At 33.5% G+C, this 21,076-nt stretch overlaps 2 protein-coding genes, 3 long non-coding RNA genes and 1 other non-coding gene across 10 annotated transcripts in view; 3 read left to right on the top strand and 3 right to left on the bottom strand.

Moving 5' to 3' along the window:
• LOC149487278 (uncharacterized) overlaps positions 1-21,076 on the top strand; it is a 102,880-nt gene that overhangs the window by 32,570 nt on the left and 49,234 nt on the right. For 2 of the 4 annotated variants that reach the window (XM_089697578.1, XM_089697575.1), the window contains exons 18-21: positions 140-321; positions 883-1,072; positions 1,631-1,744; positions 3,577-4,236. In XM_089697578.1, coding sequence (XP_089553704.1) covers positions 140-321; positions 883-1,072; positions 1,631-1,744; positions 3,577-3,647 — 557 coding nt within the window. In that variant the 3' untranslated portion in view covers positions 3,648-4,236. Of the gene's footprint in view, positions 1-139; positions 322-882; positions 1,073-1,630; positions 1,745-3,576; positions 4,237-21,076 lie in introns of those variants that run through there. The other 2 variants (XM_089697577.1, XM_089697576.1) reach the window with 1 other exon arrangement.
• Positions 1-21,076, bottom strand: part of Sym (symplekin scaffold protein) — a 127,024-nt gene that overhangs the window by 75,057 nt on the left and 30,891 nt on the right. The gene's annotated exons all lie outside the window — the stretch shown is intronic.
• Positions 3,105-3,297, bottom strand: LOC149487287 (U2 spliceosomal RNA). The gene has a single exon (XR_016315916.1). It is a non-coding gene; the product is annotated as a U2 spliceosomal RNA (small nuclear RNA).
• On the bottom strand, positions 5,223-6,805 carry LOC149487286 (uncharacterized). Its single transcript, XR_016315894.1, has 2 exons — positions 6,630-6,805; positions 5,223-6,323 (listed from the first exon to the last, which is right to left on the bottom strand). It is a non-coding gene; the product is annotated as an uncharacterized LOC149487286 (long non-coding RNA).
• Positions 11,926-15,052, top strand: LOC149487285 (uncharacterized). The gene is made up of 3 exons (XR_016315899.1): positions 11,926-12,094; positions 14,709-14,800; positions 14,924-15,052. It is a non-coding gene; the product is annotated as an uncharacterized LOC149487285 (long non-coding RNA).
• Positions 18,209-20,083, top strand: LOC149487284 (uncharacterized). 2 transcript variants are annotated; one of them, XR_016315896.1, is made up of 3 exons: positions 18,209-18,549; positions 19,021-19,131; positions 19,960-20,083. It is a non-coding gene; the product is annotated as an uncharacterized LOC149487284 (long non-coding RNA). The 2 variants fall into 2 exon arrangements; XR_016315895.1 differs by having other exon boundaries at positions 18,209-19,131.

Genomic DNA, 21,076 nt, shown 5'->3' with positions numbered 1-21,076 from the left:
TAGGCATTTAAAAGTTGTAAACTTAATCGTAAAAGCTATAAATTAGTTACCATAATATAACTTAATCTTGCTATTACTTCAAAAAAATATAAAGCACTATCGAATCATTTAATCTTCAAAACTAGATTGATTGTTGTAGGTATAAACCTGCAAGTAAGTGCGGCAACATCTGAAGAAAGCGCTTTACAACCGTACCCAGTGTATGGAGTCGGTTCAGCGGAGATAGTGTTAGATGTGTTGACGGGTTCTCACCAGATATCGAGGGTGGATATCGTTGAAGATACGGGGCAGAGTATTAGCCCCGCGTTGGATGTTGGACAGGTAAGATTTTTATGAACGTAAGCTTAGTATCATGCTTTAAAACTATGTATTATTTTATTATTTACGAATTAAATTTACGTTTTTATCAAATTTATCATGTAATAAAAATTGTACTACAAGCTTTCTTAAATTGTAATGGAGGTAACTAACATATTTTTGAAGTGAAAACTTCTTTAGCGGCGTTGGGTATAAAATCTTAAACTCGCGTCAGGACACGTGGCCTGATCGGAAAAGCGTAAGACGGATTTTTTTTTTTAGTCCTTATATTCCATGCGTAAGACGGATACCATTCCAAAATATCAAACATGCTGAACGTTAATAATCAAGTTTTCACTTCTGCCGGCACTCCCGGAGTGCATTTTTTTTTTTATTTATTTTATACCTAAATTCACGTTAGATTAATAATTATTAAACTAGAATACCGAGGACTTCACTGTCAGACATTTCAAATAGGATTGAAAATTATTATGAATGCATTGTGTTTTGCTTTTCCGTCTTTAATAACAATACCTAATTGATATCTATTAAGATGAATACATGGGATAAGTAATAATATTTCAGATTGAAGGTGCATTCATAATGGGTCTAGGTCTCTGGACCTCAGAGAAGCTGATATTCTCTCCATCAGGCCAGCTGCTCACGGACCGGACGTGGACGTACAAGCCTCCAGGAGTTAATGATATACCTGCTGACTTCAGGATTACGTTTAAGAGGAATTCATTTAATAATAATGGGGTTTTGCGGTCGAAAAGTAAGTTACTTTTGTTGTATTAGAATGTGTCGCTTTCTGATAACTATTAAATTGTAGGTATGTTGGCAAAATCTAAATTTATCTAAATAGAAAAAATAAGAAGCTTGTGTTTTATCTTAGAACATTAAAAAATATTTATAAACATCAATAGTGTTACAATAATAAAAAAAAAACTGATTACATTACTTGCCTAAGGAAAGTAACATTTTTTTTTTAAAGTGAAACTTTTATTAGGTACATCGTCTCAAACTTTTTGGTCTGTGTAGCGCATGTCGCGTGTATCGCGGCTGCCGAGTAGGTATACCTACTCGGCAACCGACCGTCACGCGACATGCGCTACACAAAGCAGTGTTCGGAACCGTTCGAACAGTTTCACTTTTACCGTGGTTTCATAAAACCAAACAACATTTTTTAATTTATTGTATCATGTTTTTTAAATTATAATTATTTGCATGCTGCTATTATAACAAAGTAATATCAACATTTTTTAAACCTTGTTCCGAAAATATTTAAATTCCAAAAATAATTATTAAAATTTAAAATGTAATAAATTTCCAGCGACGGGTGAACCTGCGCTTGTCCTTGCGGTGGTGGTGACGTACGCGCTGCATGAGGCCATCTGTGAGGCTCGGAAGGAGTACGGCCATGTTGATACGGATTGGGTGCAAGTTGGTGAGTTGTGGGAAATGAAAATGTTTATAGAATTTAACCCTAAAGCGCGTCACACACGGTGAAGATACTATAATATTTTATCTTAAGATACTATAATATTTTATATTACAGTATCTTAAGGTATCCGGTATCAGCGTTCTGACCATCATTTTTCTTTTTGTCATTGCGTACTGCCGACTGCGTACCCCTGTAGAACCGCCATCCTGTTACAAATGACTCGAAATTTCGTGGGTCATTTGTAACAGGATGGCGGTTCTACAGGGGTCTTAGTACGCAATGACAAAAAGAAAAATGATGGTCAGAACGCTGATACCGGATACCTTAAGATACTGTAATATAAAATATTACAGTATCTTAAGATAAAATATTATAGTATCTTCACCGTGTGTGATGCGCTTTAAGCAGGCCAAGGACGGATGCGTCCCACATAGATTTTTCGATGCTGTAGCAGGTTTTGGTAATGAAGAGCCCACGATCTGTCAAAATTTAATCGTAAATACTGGTAAATACCATACTCTATGGTTTCGAATTTGCAAACTCTGTGACACTGACAGCCATTCGAATTTCGTCGGTCCGTTATAGACGTGTTTTTGAGTGACTATGGTAGTTTTATTCAGATTATGGCGAAACAAAGAAAGCTAAGTCGTGCAATTTTTTGATATGTTAGAAATTTTGAGTTTTCCTAGCAGGATTTGCATTATTTCTAGTCGATTTCTTGCCAAATTGTCTAAAACAAGGCAAATAATAATGTGGGGAACATGTGACCAAAGCCTGTTGAGTCGAACTTATTTGTGGGAGCTATATATCCTTTGCCTATTCAAATCACCTATTATTTTTATACTAGCCTTTGCACCCGACGATTCTTGTGTTTTTTTTAAATATATTTTTTTTACTGAAAACTACGCAACTAGCAATTACAATTTAAAATACATAATAATGATCTAGTAATCAAACACTAGAATTATGAACACACAAACATTCGACATTTATATAATATAGTCATGGCACATAAAGGGTAGTCTCTACCCAGGCAATGGGAATATGTTTTCCCGCATTTTTTTCAGGACTTTCAGTGTTTTTTTTTTCAGAGTGTGTTGATAAGGAATCATACAGGCCGCTATTCAAAGCCTAAATCCATATATAACACTTTATATCTTACAGCAGTTCTTCGGGGCCTGTTTAAGGGTTAATGAAAAATGATATTAATAATATATTTTACGTTTAAAATTTAAATTAAAATATGAAGTAATTAGTTTATTTTCTACGAAGCTTTGGTAATTTGCGGATCAAAATAATCCACATTAATCACTTCAATCTTAATATCATTAAGATTTGAGATGATAATTTCATCTTAACGTTATTTATGTGGGCCGATCCCGGCGGCACTGCAATGTCGGGCCGACCCGTGACGGGAGTGGAGCGAGCCCCGAACATCCCGTCGGTTTACAAAAATCAGTTTAATATACTGGTCCCGCTGTGCGGGAACTTTCAGATATTAAGCTGAAAAGAACAGATACTACACTTTGATCTTAGCCAAAAGGCCGAGAAGCGATACCCGAACAAGGTCTTTGGGGGTATATCAATACATCGAAAAAAAATTTCATAAGCGCGATGTATACTTAGACTTAAATTTAGTGGCGCCATCTAGGAGCTATTACATATAGTAATTTTCAATTTTACTGCCATCTATCGATGCTTTGCAAAACTACTTGAATATTTTCTTAAAATTATAAAGTAGTTCGATTTAAAAATAATAGATGGCGTGCAAACAAAGAATGAAAATTGAGAAAAATTTTCCGTGTGTGATTTTAATTTCTACTATTTTGTTACAGATACACCATATTGCGTCGAAAATATCATCAAAGGAATTGATCCCAGTATAAATTATTATAAAATTAAATAGAAAACTGCATCAAAACGATAAACCAACAAAGTCAAATTACTTAAATCCACTTTTTTGTTTAATTTACCTGCTACAACAATTTAGAATTAATTAGTATTTTGCTCCTATTTATATCATTTAAATATGAAAACAAATGCAACATAATTTTATAATCTATTCAATACTTAATATTACATAATATCTTATACGGTATACCTAGTTATATTACTATTGTTGACTTCCAAGTATACTATTTCAAAGAAATAACACAGAAATTAGTACAATTTATAAATGTGTACTTGTGTAATATGTATGTACCTGCTAAGATATTAACTAATTGAGCATTGTCATATTCATAGTGAGATTATCGAAACTTACTCAAAATATTTATAACTTATCACGCTAGTTTCACAACTTCTAAAAATTCTTTGTTCAGCTTATCCGTCATGAAAATAATAATGTATGAAAATTTAACTCAAGAAGTATATTTTAATAGATAGTGAGTTTATTAGCAAGTCGTGAAACTGGCCCACAGTATTTTAAGGAATATATTGTATTCCTGTTATTTAAAAAATGTAAAATATATGAATAATAAATAAAAATACAAGTAATGAATGTTTTATTATCAACACATTATAATAAAATCCATTTTTATATCACGCTTGCAGGATTATTAAGTTTTTTCAATAGATCGATGTGCGTTTTGATTCCCTTTTATTAAGTTATTTTAGTATTGGCTGGCTATTTTTGTTTTACATACATAGTAGTAGGTACACAAATTTCAACCTTATCTCTATGTGTTGAGTTTCAAAGTTATATCAATCGAAAACTAACGCCCTCTGTTGTGGAGTAGCTGAATGTTTTCAAATTTGGAATTTCTTTGCAATGAGAAACAACAGCTAATATACCTAGGAATGTTATACTAAAATAAACCGTAACATTGTGCGTTAGGGTACATATTGAAATGCTGAATTTATAACCTAAGTCAGTTTTTACTCAAATTAAGCTGTCCAATCAAAGGCATAGTTTACTTGTAGTGTACTGTATAACTATCGGTTTAAAAAATTAAAATATGTGTGGGTTTGGCTTTGGCGACACTGGTTTTCAATTTCATACTCATTATGACACTATAGCACTTCTATATGTTTTTACTGTTCTGTGATAAAGATATTGCATATAGGTACCACAAAAGAATTTAAATTCAATATGATCCGAGTTTAATAATTTTATTAAAAAAAGTGTAGGTATTGATTGTATTAAGTAGGTATATAACATTTTTTGTATGAAATTCAAATGAAAATATAATATGTATAATTACTATTCAAACAACTGTACAATAATTAAAATGTGTCTTAAATGATATTCATGTTTATTTTCAATCTTAACTTTAATGCACAAATAGAAACACTTTAGGTATGACGAAAGATTTTGAAATCCTCTTCCATAATGTGTGTATACCTTAGATGTATACGCGTGTATACGTTTACTATACAAAAACCCTATATTTTGGTAATATACTTAAAGGAGAATGGGCAAATTGGGCCTGAAACTTTGGCTAAGACCAATACACACGAAATATTGTTTTTGTGATATATCATTACACATAACTTACGAAAAAAATAAAATAAAAAAATAAATCAACCGGGTTCTTGTACAGTCAAGGCAAAAAGTTTTATTTATTTGGCTCTTATTTTGCGCACAATAACGGTGTTTTTAATTCGAGTGAAGTAAATATAAATCTAAATGTCACTGAAGTGACTGAGTTTAACCACAAAAAACGTCTAACTACGTTGAATTATAATAAACACGGTATTTAGGTACCTGTTACAAAACATAATATTAGTGTATTTCGGTTATTAGAAGGCTTAAGATTAGTACGTATTTGTAAGTGAAAGTGAATTGGAGTAACATCAAGATATTGTCATTGTCTTATAACAGTTATTTATTGCAAAAAATATTATACACAAAGAAATAAAACTTGATGTGACTGTACAAAAACCCGGTTGATTATTTTTTTATATATATTTTTCCCGTTATGTACGTATGTGTTATGATCTATTATAAAAACAATATCTCATGTGTATTGGTCCAACTCAAGGGTTCAGGCCCAACTTCCATAGTAAAATGCCCATTCTCCTTTAATGAAGATAAAAGCCATTTTCCAAAAATTATTTATTAACTGTGCCAAAACAGCTCGCAGGCATCGCAGGTGTCATGGCGTAGGCGTGACGTCACTCTTTGGTAAATACGTAATTATTTGTACGCATTGCGAAGAAAATTAAAAAAATATTTATTTCATATGTTTTATAGAAACGAATTTCAAAGTTTATAAGTGGTGTGCAGTATTGCAGTGAGAATCCACATAAAAATAATGCTCAAAAATGTGTTAGTAATTATTTCAAGCGAGAAAATAATAAGAAATGATTGTATAAAGTTGGCGCGGAGAACCCCGAACCATGTATTTACGTGAATTCGCAATTATATTTCTGTTCTGAGTCGATAAAGCATACGTGAAACAATAGAAAATAAATAAAAATGCGTATTCTCAACATTTAATACGATCATTGATGGATACTGTCGTCATGCCGTGATCCGTCATCCAGGTGCGCATCGACTGCGGTGCGGTGAGGCGGCGACGTGTCGTTCACGGGCGGCGGCGACGCGCTGTCCGGCGGCGGCGGCGGTGGTAGGCTCGACCTGCAACAAACGTTTTTAATTGTATAATAAATCTTGAGGCTAATCCATACGCTTTGTAAACAATGGCAAACAGCAAACACCAAACACGACCATGTGGAGAGCTGTTTGTATATGTTTGTCTGTTTGTGTTGGTGTTTGCCACTGTTCGGCGCCGGTGTCGGTTTTTCTTCACAGGAAAGGTTGTTTGGAACAGTTCGCGATGTTTCCATACGCTTGGTATACGTTCAGTGCCGCTAAAAAAAATTAGTGAATTAGAATTACGATATAATACGAACACTGAAAATATACCCTATTTGTACGACTTACCTTGTACGATTTTTGTGAATTTTCCACCATCGCCTTCGTCTTCTTTTTTTGAGTTCATTTTGTTTGAACTTATAATAAAAATAACTCAAACCGAAAGTGATTGCTGCCACAACCTCGAGCTCGACGTCCGCCATATTTGCCGATCCACAAAATTGTAGAAAACGAGTCTAAAAAATTGCAGGTAATGACAGGGCAATGTGCGCTGACATTCATAACATAGATAATACTAATACTAAACAAACCATACAGAGAAAGCGCAAGAAAAAAAAATCGTACCTATATAAAAAGTATAAGCGTAAAGCAAACAACTAATGACCTATTGAACCCCATAATTTGATGAGGCTAGTTTTACATACTGTTTATATTTTGTGAGGTTCTAAAAACTAGCCAAGTCAAATTATGAGGTTCAATAGGTCATTCATGAGGTTCAATATATTATATATAATTTAAATTAAAAAGAATCATATTTTAGAATAAACGTTGTTACATCTTTGTAAATAAATTTCTGGACTGTCTACAGAACTTGGCCCACATTTAGATCTCATTTCTTTTTTTGGCAAATTACTTAAGTCAATGATTGAACTCGGCTCCAATTTTTACATTTATGTTTTTGTTGGCATTATATTCAAGTCATGCATAACTTATAACTTATAATATTTATAAATTATATTATCGTATAAATATAATTATATTTATCGTGACAAAACCAAACGTTTATCTCGAGAAAAAAAGAGCGCCAAAAGAATGGCCAAAAGTGGTTTATCGCAGATAAAACCAAAACTAAAAGTAATTACCATGTAATTACACAAAATGCACTGACAAATATCTTGCAAATGTTTTAATATAATTGTTTATGAAAAAAAAATCATAATAAGTATTAGTTACCATGTCAAGTAGAAAACGTAAAAGTGTGAAAATTAGAGCTAACTTGGTGATTTTTTTTATCGAGTAAATTTTAATATTTTATGTTTTATCATCTAGTTTGATACATATTTTATTTTTTAGATTTGGTCTTGAATATTACACGTATCAATTATCATCTAATAGAAGATTGGTTATTTTGCTTTATGCCCCCTCTTAAAACACAATTTTGCGATGCGAAACCTTACGAGGTTTGTAGAAGGTTTGTACTTTGTAGCAACGCTCACAGTCACAGTCGCATAAACACCGTTTGTTATTCGCAAGGAAGACAAATTGGATGTGCCTACTAAACCAGTTCCTTATCTATTCATGACATACAAATACAGGGTGTTCATTGCAATGATGTTTTTTATGTTTATTATATTGTTTTTATTAATTCATGAAAATATCTTTTGTATATTCTTTTGTAGTTTTTAATATTAACGACCTTCGTGACTTTTCGTGGCATAGAATTAAGTATAGTAATAAGAGATTTGACGTACCTACGCTTCCCATAAAAATTATGTAGTTACTTTAGAAATCATTAATTTATTGTTAGTTATTTGTCTGGTAGCAAACTGATGCGAAATGGGATTTTGAAAGTTTATGTTATGAAATTGTTCTATGAGAAAAACTTTTGAAACATTTGTTTTATTGGCAGTACATTACAATAGCTAAATAGTTCGAGAGGTTTATCTTTAAACTTGCTTTTAATATTAATAGGTACAAGTTTTTTGATTATTCTTAGTTGTAAATTTGCGATCCTATCTATGTAAGTATTAAATGTGCGTCCATAACTTGTGATACCGTACTGTATTATCGATTCTGCCAATGATCTGTATACACAAAGAAGAATTTTGTATGGTACTTTATTTCTGATGATATATAATTTTGAGAGTATGGCCCTAAGTTTATCACACAGATAATCTATATGATGGTTCCAATTAAACCTATTATCAACAATTAGTCCTAAGTAAGTATAGTAAGGTACTTGGTCCACACATTCACACGAGCAGTCCGAGTTATAATATGTAGCTTTGTGAAGACATACGTGATTATGTGCAGTCACATGTGCAGTGATTTTAAAATTATTAAAGTTTTTCAAATGGCTCGAGTGTACATGTACTATTTTTGTTTTCTTAACATTTATGACAAGACCCGCATCGTGCGACCCATAGAAATCTAAATAACAAGACACTAGAAGTCGTAAGCGTGCGTGACCTTGTCGCCACTCAGGTGATTTGCACATCACCAGTGCATTCGTCACTGTTCAGTTGCTCTGGAGACGTATGAGTGTATACATGGTGTGTTTCAGCAATTCCCATTGCGGAAATTCTTCCACAAGTTGTAGTTATACTTATAAAGGAATAATATTTCATCGGAAAATATTTTTTTTTAGAAATAATGCCGTTTTTCCTTAAAATTATAGAATATTTACAAGTATTACGAGTGTCACCATAGTAATCGAAATAACAATGAATGACACAGTCGACCATTCTTATTATCACGTTTGTTCGTATTGGAGCAAAAAGTCTCATATACTTAGGGATGTTATTCTAAAATAAACCGTAAATTCGTGCGTTAGGATACATATTCAAAAGCTTAATTTAATAGATAAGTTAGTTTTCACTAAAATCAAGCTGTCCAATAAAAGGCATAGTTTACTTGTGTGTACTGTTTAGCTTTCGGTTTGAATGTGTTGATTTTGGTGACAGCGGTTTTCATAGGGTGTATTCAGAAAGAAAGCTTGAAACTTATAAGCGCTTGTCGGCGCTTGTCATGTTCATATATATTTTCCTTTGTCTTGCTTGTCAGCGCTGGTAACCCGCGCAGGAAAATATATGAACATGACAAGCGCTGATAAGCGCTTATAAGTTTCAAGCTTTCTTTCTGAATACGCCCATACGAATTATGACATTATAGCCCTTCTATGTGTCTTGCTATTTAGATTTCTATGGTGCGACCACATTAAGATACGCGTAAAATCTTCCTGTAACTGTTGAGCTGCAATATTAATATTTTTGTCTGAGGCTATGAGACATGTGTCATCAGCATATTGATAGATAGAACAGTTGTTGATGACATGTTGCATATCATTAACATACGCCAAGTACAATAAAGGTCCTAACACAGAGCCCTGTGCTGTACCCTCGGTGACGGTCATTTCATTGCTCATTTCATCGCCTACTTTAACACGAAATTTTCTATTAGCAAGATAATCTTTAAACCATCCCAGAAGAGGTCCACAGATACCAGAGTTATCTAGTTTGTGTATAAGAGTGTCATGCCTGAGTGTATCGAATGCCCTACTATAATCGATAAATAACAGAAGTAGTTACATGTTTTTTGTTATCGAGACATGAGTTTACTTCATCTGTAAATTTTGACAAAAGTTGTGAAGTTTACTTACTTGGTTGAAATCCAAATTGAGAGACAGATAAAATTTTATTTACGGCATACACTAGAAATTCTGCATTTGTTCGGCTATAAATTTTTCCACGATTTTGTCTAATACCGGAAGAATGGTAATCGGGCGATAATTTTCATACTCACTTCGCGATCCCTTTTTGTGAATAGGTCGGATTATCCCAGTTTTCAACTCTATAGGATAAATATCCTATGCATCTATGCTAAATAGCATAGATGCATTAATAAATTTAACGATAATGTCTACGATTTTAGTGCATATATTTTTTATGTCAATGTCGTGGCCATATCGTAAATTTGCTCATTTCATGATATGATTGGCCATTTCACGAAATGGTCGCATTTCGTGAAATGGCCAATTTAGTTTGGCCACATCATGATGTGGCTTGAGCAGATCAATGATAAGAAATCGTGTCACGATATGGCCAACTAAACGCGCGGTTTTTTCATGAAATGATCAAAATTATTTGATCCTATCGTAAAATGATCAAACTATGTTGGCCATTTCATGAAATGCGACCATTTCGTGAAATGATCGATCATATCATGAAATGAGCAAATCTACGATATGGCCACGACATCAATACATCAAATGTTGTCGAGTCCAGGAGCTTTGTTGATATTAAGTTTTTTTATTATATTACATACTTTTTCTCTGTTAGCTTTTTTAAGTAGCATTGATTTATTTTGTGGATAATAATAATCATTTTCACATAATAGACGCTTATTGCATTTAGGAATAATTTGTTTAATACTATAATAAAATTCTTGTGCAAAATTGTTAGCAATTATTGTTTTAATGTCTATGTTATTTTTATTAAATGTTTTTAAGATACAATTGTCAATAGAATTTTTGCAGCGACCTGTTAATGAATTCAGAATTTGCCATAAAGCATGACTGTTGTTGTAGTTTTGATTAATTTGATTAAGATAGTAATTATTTCTTGATTTTTCTATGAATTTGCGCGTTTTGTTACGTAATTTATTGTATTTTAGTCGAAGTATTTTATTAGTCGGGTCATTTTTCCAGTCAATAAAAGATAAATCCTTATTTTTACACATAGTTTTTATGGTGGTAGTTATCTAAGGATCTTTGTTTCTTTTACTTGATGTGGAAATTATTTGTTCAAATTGTGATTGATTATAACAATTTTGGATGGTAGTTTTTAAGTTATCATATAATTTATATATGGACACTCTGTATTCGTAAAATCATCCCAGCTAACATGATTTTAAGCAAATTATTAAGTTTATTGTTATCACATTGTTATCTATTTTTCGAATGGCTTTAACGTCACCCTGTACCTGTGTTAATTATTGTCCAATGCACGACAATACGATCATACGGTGATCAGCCATTGCAATTTGCAGTGCCGTATATCTTTAAGAGATTCAATTACTCACAAAAATCTAAAATTCAAACTAAAGCAATACTTTTTAGTGAATATAAATAAACTATCATAAAAAAAACCTTCTAATAACTCTAAAATATAATTAAACTGTTCATTCATAAAATAATAAGAACTTATTACTAATTTTATCTAAATATAAATACAAATAATACAAAATTATAGATTCACGGAAGGATCATACTGTATGTTTACACGGCCAGCAAGATTACCGATGTCGCTCGTCACTAAAAATTTTCTAAGTAGAGGGTACTTAGAAAGTTTTTATTAGGATTGAGAACTAACAATAAGTATTAAAACATATGTAGCGGTTTGTGGGCTTATGGTGCACAGAAAAACTTGAATGAGTTTATGATTGCATCAATGTAAATTAGATCACAAGAATTAATATTATGTTAAATAAATAAATAAAATAAATAAGAGCGCGCCCGAGTACCTGGACATTTCAGTATGAACATTTACTTGTAACAAGAAAATATGACCTTGAATGACGCCTGTATGTTTTTTATCCACCTAACTTGGCAAGTGGGTGTGAAAGGGATAAAAACACACATACAGTGTGTTGTCTCTTTCTATCGCATTAATTAGGGTATTGAATAAAAGAGAGCCACTATATAAGAAACGTTCAATTAATTGTTACTTCTCCAGGCTTGTTAATTGCTCCGAGGCCATAATATTGTATTCTCTTTGGTGCGCGCGAGCTTGCGGGAGGCGGACGTCACAGATAAGGTATTATTTATTTGCTACACTTTTTCGTTGACACGTAAATCGTAAAAAGACCAAAGAAGAAATACTAATGGCAACGTTCCGCAGATTCTGAAGGAAAAAAATGATTCTATTCGGTCCGGTGCAGGTAAGTTTAACCCTTATCTCTAAAATCAAAAATGGCCGAGATATTCGCCCTCAAAGATTGATGATAAAACCTAACCTAACCTAGTGACTTTCCCTATCTCCTCATGTCTTTTTTATATTGTGTCAGACACTGCCTTAGCTCCGGCGCTACGGGAAGTGTAGCCCTTCCGCCCTTGCGTGACAAAGCACGGTCACGGCGGGCGAGGGCTGCTCTCCCTCCGCGCCTCCGGCTTTTTACATACACTCTTGGCCCTTGGAGGCTTGGGGTAGGGCAGACAAGACCACGTGGAAATTGGAATCGGGGTTGACAGCTTCGGTTCTGTGGCAAGTCTTATGATAATGCAATGCTTATTTTAGCGTAACGTTTTTTAGCTAGATTCGGACTTTCGCAGCTTAATATTGAATACATAATATTCCATCATTGAAAAAAATAACATTTTACAACAATCCGTCATGTATCTTGGTAATTATCAAGTTTAGAGAAAAGTTGCCCCAACAAAACATGCTTATTTCAGCGTATTTATTACGATAAAACAATAATAAATAGGTGTTAATGATACCAACATCCATTGAAAATTTTCCAAGTCCTAGCTCCCTTGAAACTCTGAGGGCGAATATCTCGGCCGTTTTTGATTTTAGAGAAAAAGTTTTTTTCTATAAAACATGCTTATTTTATTTTTAATTGGTATAAGCAACTTATTTATTATTATTCGTTACTAGCTTCCGCCCGCGACTCCGTCCGCGCGGATGTCGGTCTTCGCGTGGATGGTTTATTTCTCCATTTTGAGTTACTCTGACAATGACATCTTATAAATATCTATTGGACCCAAATACAGCTAGGCCTATAATAATACGCAACGTGTGTTCGCGGTTCTACAGAACAACGTCTATGGATAAAACTGAAAAATTAAGATTAATTTTTTTTCTACGTATTTTTCCACGATAAAAAGTATCCTATTTTACGCCCAGGATAATAAGGTATAATTATTATACCAAGTTTCATCGAAATCGAACCGTTAGTTTTCACATGATGTCTTCACATACAGACAGACAGACAGACAGACAGACAAAAATTTTTTTAATCACATATTTGGGTTTGGTAACGATCCAGTAACACCCCCTGCTATTTATTTTTTCAATATTTTCAATGTACAGAATTGACCCTTCTACAGATTTATTATATACTAGCAATGCCCTGCGGTTTCACCCGCATAGATAGCGATATCGTGACAGTGAAAAGTCTACTATCTATAGGTCGGACTATAGGTTTAATTTTTAATCACATGAAAATCACCTTTACTCCGTCCCGCACTACGGCCTGTGCTACGGCCTGCTCATTGTATTGAACATTATACCTACTATTTTCTGTAGATTCGTTATATCTTTTGAATAGAATATCCAATTTTTTTCATTTAAAAAGTATTTTGCTGGTATTGAAACAGTCTATAATAAAGCATCATTTAATGGGATAAGGATTGATATATGTGTATGGATAACATGGTTTAATTACTGTCGGCACTTCCATTTTCTTTGAAAACGTAAAAAAGTTGTTGTAGTAACATAACTACTGAAGATGGACATATGGTATCGCGGACTTTCTTGTAGATATTGATCCATTCTATAATACCGTAGAACATTTTTTTGTTCTATCTTCAATAGATTCCGCAGCGCACGCGATGACAGCATTTTTATTAAGGAATTTTTTACACCTTGGGTTACATTATTGCATTTTTGGTAAGGATCTCTAATTTTTTTGAAAATGCAATATAGCCTATGTTGCTCAGTGAAGATGCAGCTTTCTAATGGTGAAAGAATTTTTGAAATCGGTCCAGTAGTTTATGCGTGAAAACCATACATACATACATACATACTTACATAATTACAAACTTTTCCTCTTTATAATATTAGTATAGAGTATAGATTAGTATAGATGTATATAGACTGATCAGATAATTAGACATCTTAACTCAATACATTAGTATTTACCTATCGCTTTTATTTTGATTTAGAAAAATGCCATGTTTATGTTGAAGTCATTCATTTTTCAATTCCCGAATTCTTCCCTTAGTAAAAGAAACTTGCATTGATGAGTACTTTCAGCTGCTTTATTAAAAAATATGATCTACTTAGATATATAATTTTTTACTTTAAAATTTAATTCACAAGTGGATTCAGGGCAACTAGCTAGTTTTTTTTAAATATTGGTGTCTTATTGGACACTGGGAGCTATAGTTCCCACCTTTCCAACCTTTTTACAAGAGAGAATATATACTTCCCCCTAACCATTAACTACCCCCACCACTAACCCCTCTTTTGTGTGTACTTTTGAAATCTACGACCCAAAATTACCCAGGAACATATATCTTCCTTTTTTGTTAACTCCTCCACAGGCTCGCGTTTGAATAAGGGTTAAATAATCAATAAATATTTGTCTAAACACCCCTGCTATGTTCCTTGCGAACAAAATTTTATTTTAATTTTATTTTTTCAGGATCTGATGACCGGTCTGGTTTGCTTATGATCTGAAGGAGTCATTTTTAGACCATTTTTAGGACCTGCTCAAATAACGTTCATTCAAAGGAAGTTAGTAAAACAACATTTTTTCATTATGGTTTATTAATTCTTAATTAAATTTAAACTATCATACACAGTTAAACCTACTCAACCAACATGTATGGAACAGCTGTTTTTTTTTCGCGATTTCAGAGTTGCCGTCTATGGAACCAAGATAGTGTGGAAATTTTCTTCTATACCCTCTTTCTATATTCATCCAAGCATCAGCCGTTGTTGGCATCTGAAAACAATCAAAATGAAGTAAATAATATATTTATTTCAGAGAACATTGCCAGAAGAAGTTGGTGAAGTTGATAATGAAGAAGTTGGTGAAGTGGGGAGAGCCACACCAAAACCGTCCGTGCTCCGTCGTCGTTCCGCTGTGTCATTCAACACACCGGAACGGCAAATGTCCAATGCCTTTGGGCAATTGGCTAATATTTTAAGGAAAAGGCAGATTCCACCACCACCACCAAAAGAAGACGATGACTGCGACCTTTATGGGAAATTATTAGCAAAAAAACTGAACTGAAAGTTCAGTTTTTGAAAATGACTAAATGAAAAAAAATTCCAAATGACAGGAAATTATTTATGTATGATATAGACACATTGTTTATAAAACGAATAGAGAGGCACTATAAACTAGCGACCTGCCCCAGCTTCGCCCGGTGCAATGGCGGCCGGCCGGTACCGCCGCAAACGCTACGTCCCGCAATTTTTAAATCTGTAATATCTTCGAAAATATTCACTTAAATCATACGGTGTAAAGGGCCATATAGATCTATATTAAATGAACAATGTATTCAAGGTATTTAATTCGTTAAGGATTAATGGTGTATTGGTTAAAATCGCTTCGAAAATTAACCATTATTTGTCGTAAAAAGTAAATGACAAAAAAAAGTTATTGTGGGTTATCCATAAGAGATAGACATATACCATCGCGGACTTTTCTGTAGACCTTTTCAATGTGTACAATACTTAGTACATTATTTTGATAAAACTCGTAGGGTTCAGCCTGCGTTTGCAATGTAAGCGGAAAAAATGTAATTATTTACGACATCACATTAGAAACCTCAAAAATAACAGTACTTCTCCACTATTTAATGGATGTTATTATGCATATAAACCTTCCTCTTGAATCACTCTATCTATTAAAAAAAACCGCATCAAAATCCGTTGCGTAGTTTCAAAGATTTAAGCGTACAAAGGGACATAGAGACAGAGAAAGCGACTTTGTTTTATACTATGTAGTGATGTGTCTATATCATACATATATGTACATATATGTATATACATATATAACCTGTTAAAAATTTTGCTTGTTAATTTTTATTTTCTTTTTATTTGCTATATTTTTATTGTTTATCAACTTCTTTTTTGCTGTGTGTATAATTTTTAAGTGTGTTTGTTTTTTTAAGTGTGTGTGTGTATAATTTTTTTATAATTTTTTCTTTTCTCTGTTTGTTTTTGGTTAGTTTTTTTTATTTCGATTTTTAGAATTGTTTTCTTTTTTATAATTATGTTTTTACTTAATATATTATGTGATGTCCTTTTTTTTGTTCTATTTTATTGTGTACATAATCATCCCTAGTACTTTTAACTATGTCACTGATCGAATGGGTTGCTTGGAAGAAATTGCTTGTAGCAATAAAGCCGCCTTTTGACTAAATATGTCCTATTAAGTAAAATTTGTATTTTCTGTTTGTGTGCAATAAAGCTTCTATATAAATCTATATTAACTATATAAAAGAAAGTCGTGTATGTTCCAAGTTCCAACACTTATAACTCGAGATCTGCTGAACCAATTTTCATGGTTTTAGATTAATACTCTTCGTCAGGGCAAAGACAACCGAATAGCAGATCTAGCCAAAGAACTCGGATTTGATGACGAGACAATAGACAAATTGCTGCAACAGTGGCATGGAGTAAATTTTGTGCAATGGACACATGACGTTATTGACTTTTGGATTGAAGTTCGAAATTACAGAAACGCTGCAGGAATTAATACCTTTCAAGAGTTATCTGATCTCGCTTTATCTGCAATGTCCCTTCCTCATTCAAATGCTGAAGTGGAAAGAGCATTTAGTGCTATGAATATTGTTAAAAATAAACTAAGAAACAAAATGGCTGTAAATACTTTAAATAGTATTCTCTTCATAAGAAACCAACTAAAAATAATGAAGAAAACCTGTTATAGCTATGAGCTCCCGAGCGATGTGATCTCTGCTGTTGGCAGAAATTTGAAATACTCAAAAATTGATCCATCTCAACCGTCTACATCAGTGGATCCGTCACCGTGTCAAGATGACGAAGAAATACCAAACGAAGTATTTAATGTGGATTTCTAACCTAACGTTTTGATTTACTTAAGTAAAATTGTTTTTTAAATACTTATGTTGCTTTTTAACTTGTAACTAAGATTAATAATTATTATTGTTATGATTAAAATTATGTTCCTTAACAAATAACTTGTAATTTTATTTAATACTTAACCCTTGATAAAATTAATTAGTTAGTGAATTTTGGAGATTTTTTTAGGTTAAAATATGAAGAAAGCTGGAGATTTTTTTTTCTGTGTGCTGACAGCACTGTACCTACTCTGGTCAGTGTTGCCAACTCAGTGGAATTTCCACTACATCTGGTGGTTTAGCTCCCCCATTTAGCGGACAAATATTGGTTTTAGTGGCTGGTGGATTTTCCTAGTGGTTTAGATGAGTTCAATTAGTGGTAAGGTACGACTTTCAACCACTAGAAAGATTTACATAAATACTCAAAAAGAACGACTTGAACTATGTGAAACAAGGGTATGATTTTGTGTCATGTTGGTAACAGAACGAAGATTCGGGAATTCCCCGAAAGTTGTTTGTCTATTGCTTGAATATTTTTGATTATAGAATTTATTACTATTGATCTAAAGTATGATTTGATTCAAAAGGTTATATGTATGTTTATTCTGTATTTGTGTACAAAAACAATAATAATTGTCAGTCGGTTGGTAACGCCGCGGCCGGTAGCTTCTAGCTTGTCGTATTTTAATTAATTTTTTGAAGTAATATGGTTTCACAATAAATATGCCGAAACCACACAAAAATTTCTTTCACAGAAATTTATTCTTCACATACTCTAGAAGAAGCAGATTCTTCTGAAGATGATCTTTAAATACATATATTGTAACAAAAATAAAAATTACTTAGTTCAAAATAGATGTTATTTACAAAATCGCAAAAAATTCGCCAACGGGCATTCAATATTTACATGTCTCTATCCAGAGAAAAAGATATCCATCTTTTAGTGTTTTTTCTGGTGGTTTTAAAGACCGAATACTTTAGTGGATTTCTGGTGGGCCACGGCCCACGAGGCTCCAATATGTGGGTTCGAAAAAAAAAAGTTGGCAACACTGACTCTGGTATGCCGTAGCCCGTATGCGCCTGGCGCCACCGCCACGTATGCGCACGAGCTTGTGGGAGGCGGACGTATTTATTTGTGATTTGCTACACTTTCGTTGATTATATTGTAAAAAAATGTCTGATTGGTCAGCAACTATGACACTGAAATTTTTGGAGGCGTATAAAAATAAGCCATGTCTTTGGAATATCAAAGATGCCGATCTAAGAATCGGCAAAAGATTAATGACGCTTGGACTAACCTCAGCGTTGTCATGAATAAAAGTGTCAAGGACACGTCAAGGAGCTGAAGAATAAAAAAGAAGTTTTAATGGCAACGTTCCGCAGACATTTCAATCGAAAAAATGATTCTATTCTGTCCGGTGCAGGCAGCAGGTAAGTTTAACCCTTATTATAACGCTGGGAAACCTAACCTAACCTAACCTTCCCACGTCTCAGATTGAAGTAAATCGTGTTTTATTTTTAGCTTAAACCTAATTGTTTTCTTTTTTATAATTATGTTTTTACTTAATATATTATGTGATGTCCTTTTTTTGTTCTATTTTATTGTGTACATAATCATCCCTAGTACTTTTAACTATGTCACTGATCGAATGGGTTGCTTGGAAGAAATTGCCTGTAGCAAGAAAGCCGCCTTTTGACTAAATATGTCCTATTAAGTAAAATTTGTATATATCGTTTTTTATTGTACCTATAGTGCCAATGATTCAATAGTTTGCCATTCGGTATAAGTTACGGAATAATAATAATACACCATAAACTCACGCTACTTTCCCATGGGGGAAGCCCAAAAACCACAGAACGCCATCAGCTACGATCCTTACATTATTTGTTTTACTTCGGCAGATGCGGGAACTGTTAGTTCCAATCGCCGATATGCCGGATCGCATGTGGCGATTGGAACAAACCTGCATCTGCTGCTATACAGGCCGGAAGATGGAGTTACATGGAAATGCGGTGAGTACATATACTTGCTCAACTGTATTTTCTTTATATCCTAGAAAGTATTTTGTATGTTCGCAAAACTTACATGCAGTAAACATGAGATTGTGATACCCATAGGTATCCGCTTTTATAACAAGTTGCCAAAGTCAGTTACAGAACTTAGCGATGGAAAGTTCAAAACCCACATCAAACTTGTCCTTATCAAAAATGCATATTTTATGATTGAAGACAAGGAAGTTTGGCAATAATTCCTTCAGCACATGTGGCTTCCCTGGCAAAATTATTGGATTTGATTGACTTCACATACAATATGATCTACCAAGGACATTGTACAAATCTCTACTTTACCTCTTACCTTACAACTACTTTACAATAAAATTAATAAGGAAATTAAAATTAAAAAATTGAATAATCATAAAATAAAAAAAAGTATACTTACGTGGCTAGAGAAGTTTGACTACGACGAAATTGAAACCTTGCTAGGATCTATAATTTAAGCGTGCTTAAAGAAAGGAAATAAAAATTATAGTAATAAATAAATATTATATTGATATACTTCACACATAAAAGCACATCTTACACGCAAACACACACACACTCACACTTACACTCACTAACACACACACAAACATTAAAGCGCTTTCCACCTTTACTTGTAATTTTTAAAATTTTCTTTTGTATAACGTAGGTATACTGTTAAGAATTTAATGGGAGAAGCCACTGGCTCCTGAGACACAGTATTTAACTAATTCAGGAGTCTATGGATTCATATATAAGCTGTACCTATTTCTTTATGTCAATAAAGTTTTTTATTATTAATTATAATTTCTTTTTTTTTAGTAACCGACCCCGGCCTGCACCAGCAGCACCGGCACGCAGCGTGTGGCAAATAGGGCTCCAACAACGTGTTGATTATGGGGAGCCCTGGACTCATCAGGGCTCCCCCAATAAACTATGAACTTTTCCTCGTTTTTTATTTTATTGCCCTTTGAATCTAATTTCCATCACACATACTATCATGAAGTGAAGAATTTCAACAGGTTTACCTGTTACAAGTCTTCACACAGCTTTAGCTGATACTGATAATTTTTTAAACCAACAAAGACAAAATAATTAACTAAATCCACAATTTTGTTTAATTTACCTGATCCTATTTATATCATTTAAATATGAAAACAAATGCAATATAATTTTATAATGTATTCAATGCATAATATGTATTACATATCTTATACCTAGTTAATTAGTTATATTACTATTGTTGACTTCATAGTATATATTGCAAAGAAATAACACAGAAATTAATACAATTTATAAATGTGTAGGTACTTGTGTAATATGTTACCTGCTAAGATATGTCATATTCATAGTGAGATTATCGAAATTTACTCAAAATATTTATAACATAACATTTCTTTCTTCTGTAACGGACAGTAATATGTGTTCTGTGGTAACGGACGTGACGTCGCCTGTCACCGCCGTCAAGCCAAGCCGCCATGTTGACATCCCCTCCTGCCAGCCGCCATGCCACCGCCATGCCTACCAGCCAGCCACGCGGAGGGGATAAGCCTTTATATTAGCTGGCCATTGTTAAACGTGGATTATTCTTGTTAAAACTTTCAAAATAAATAAGTGTGTCGTTACGCTGCAATTTTATTTTCTCCATTGCTTCACAAATCAGAAGCGGGATGAAACGACGTCGACCACAAGTTTATCGACCTCCTGACGAATCAATGTCGGAGGAAGATGAGGGTACTTCTTCACCGCCTGCACGGAAGCTGCTCAAGAATCTGCTGGAAAAAGAAGTAGTAAAGGCTTTACGCAACCTGGAAGATGACCCCCAAGCTCCAAATAAGTCAAAAGTCCATCGTGCTGCATCTTTAATCCCGGAATTTGACCCTGATAGTGAGGAATGCACGATACAAGCATGGATTCGTAAAATTGACCAAATTGGGGA

Source organism: Colias philodice, chromosome 7 (assembly GCF_061535455.1).
Source record: "Colias philodice isolate Cphi_HAF_F1 chromosome 7, ilColPhil1 Martin Lab GWU primary, whole genome shotgun sequence".
Classification (NCBI taxonomy): domain Eukaryota; kingdom Metazoa; phylum Arthropoda; class Insecta; order Lepidoptera; family Pieridae; genus Colias; species Colias philodice.
This window is presented reverse-complemented; position numbering and strand designations above follow the sequence as displayed.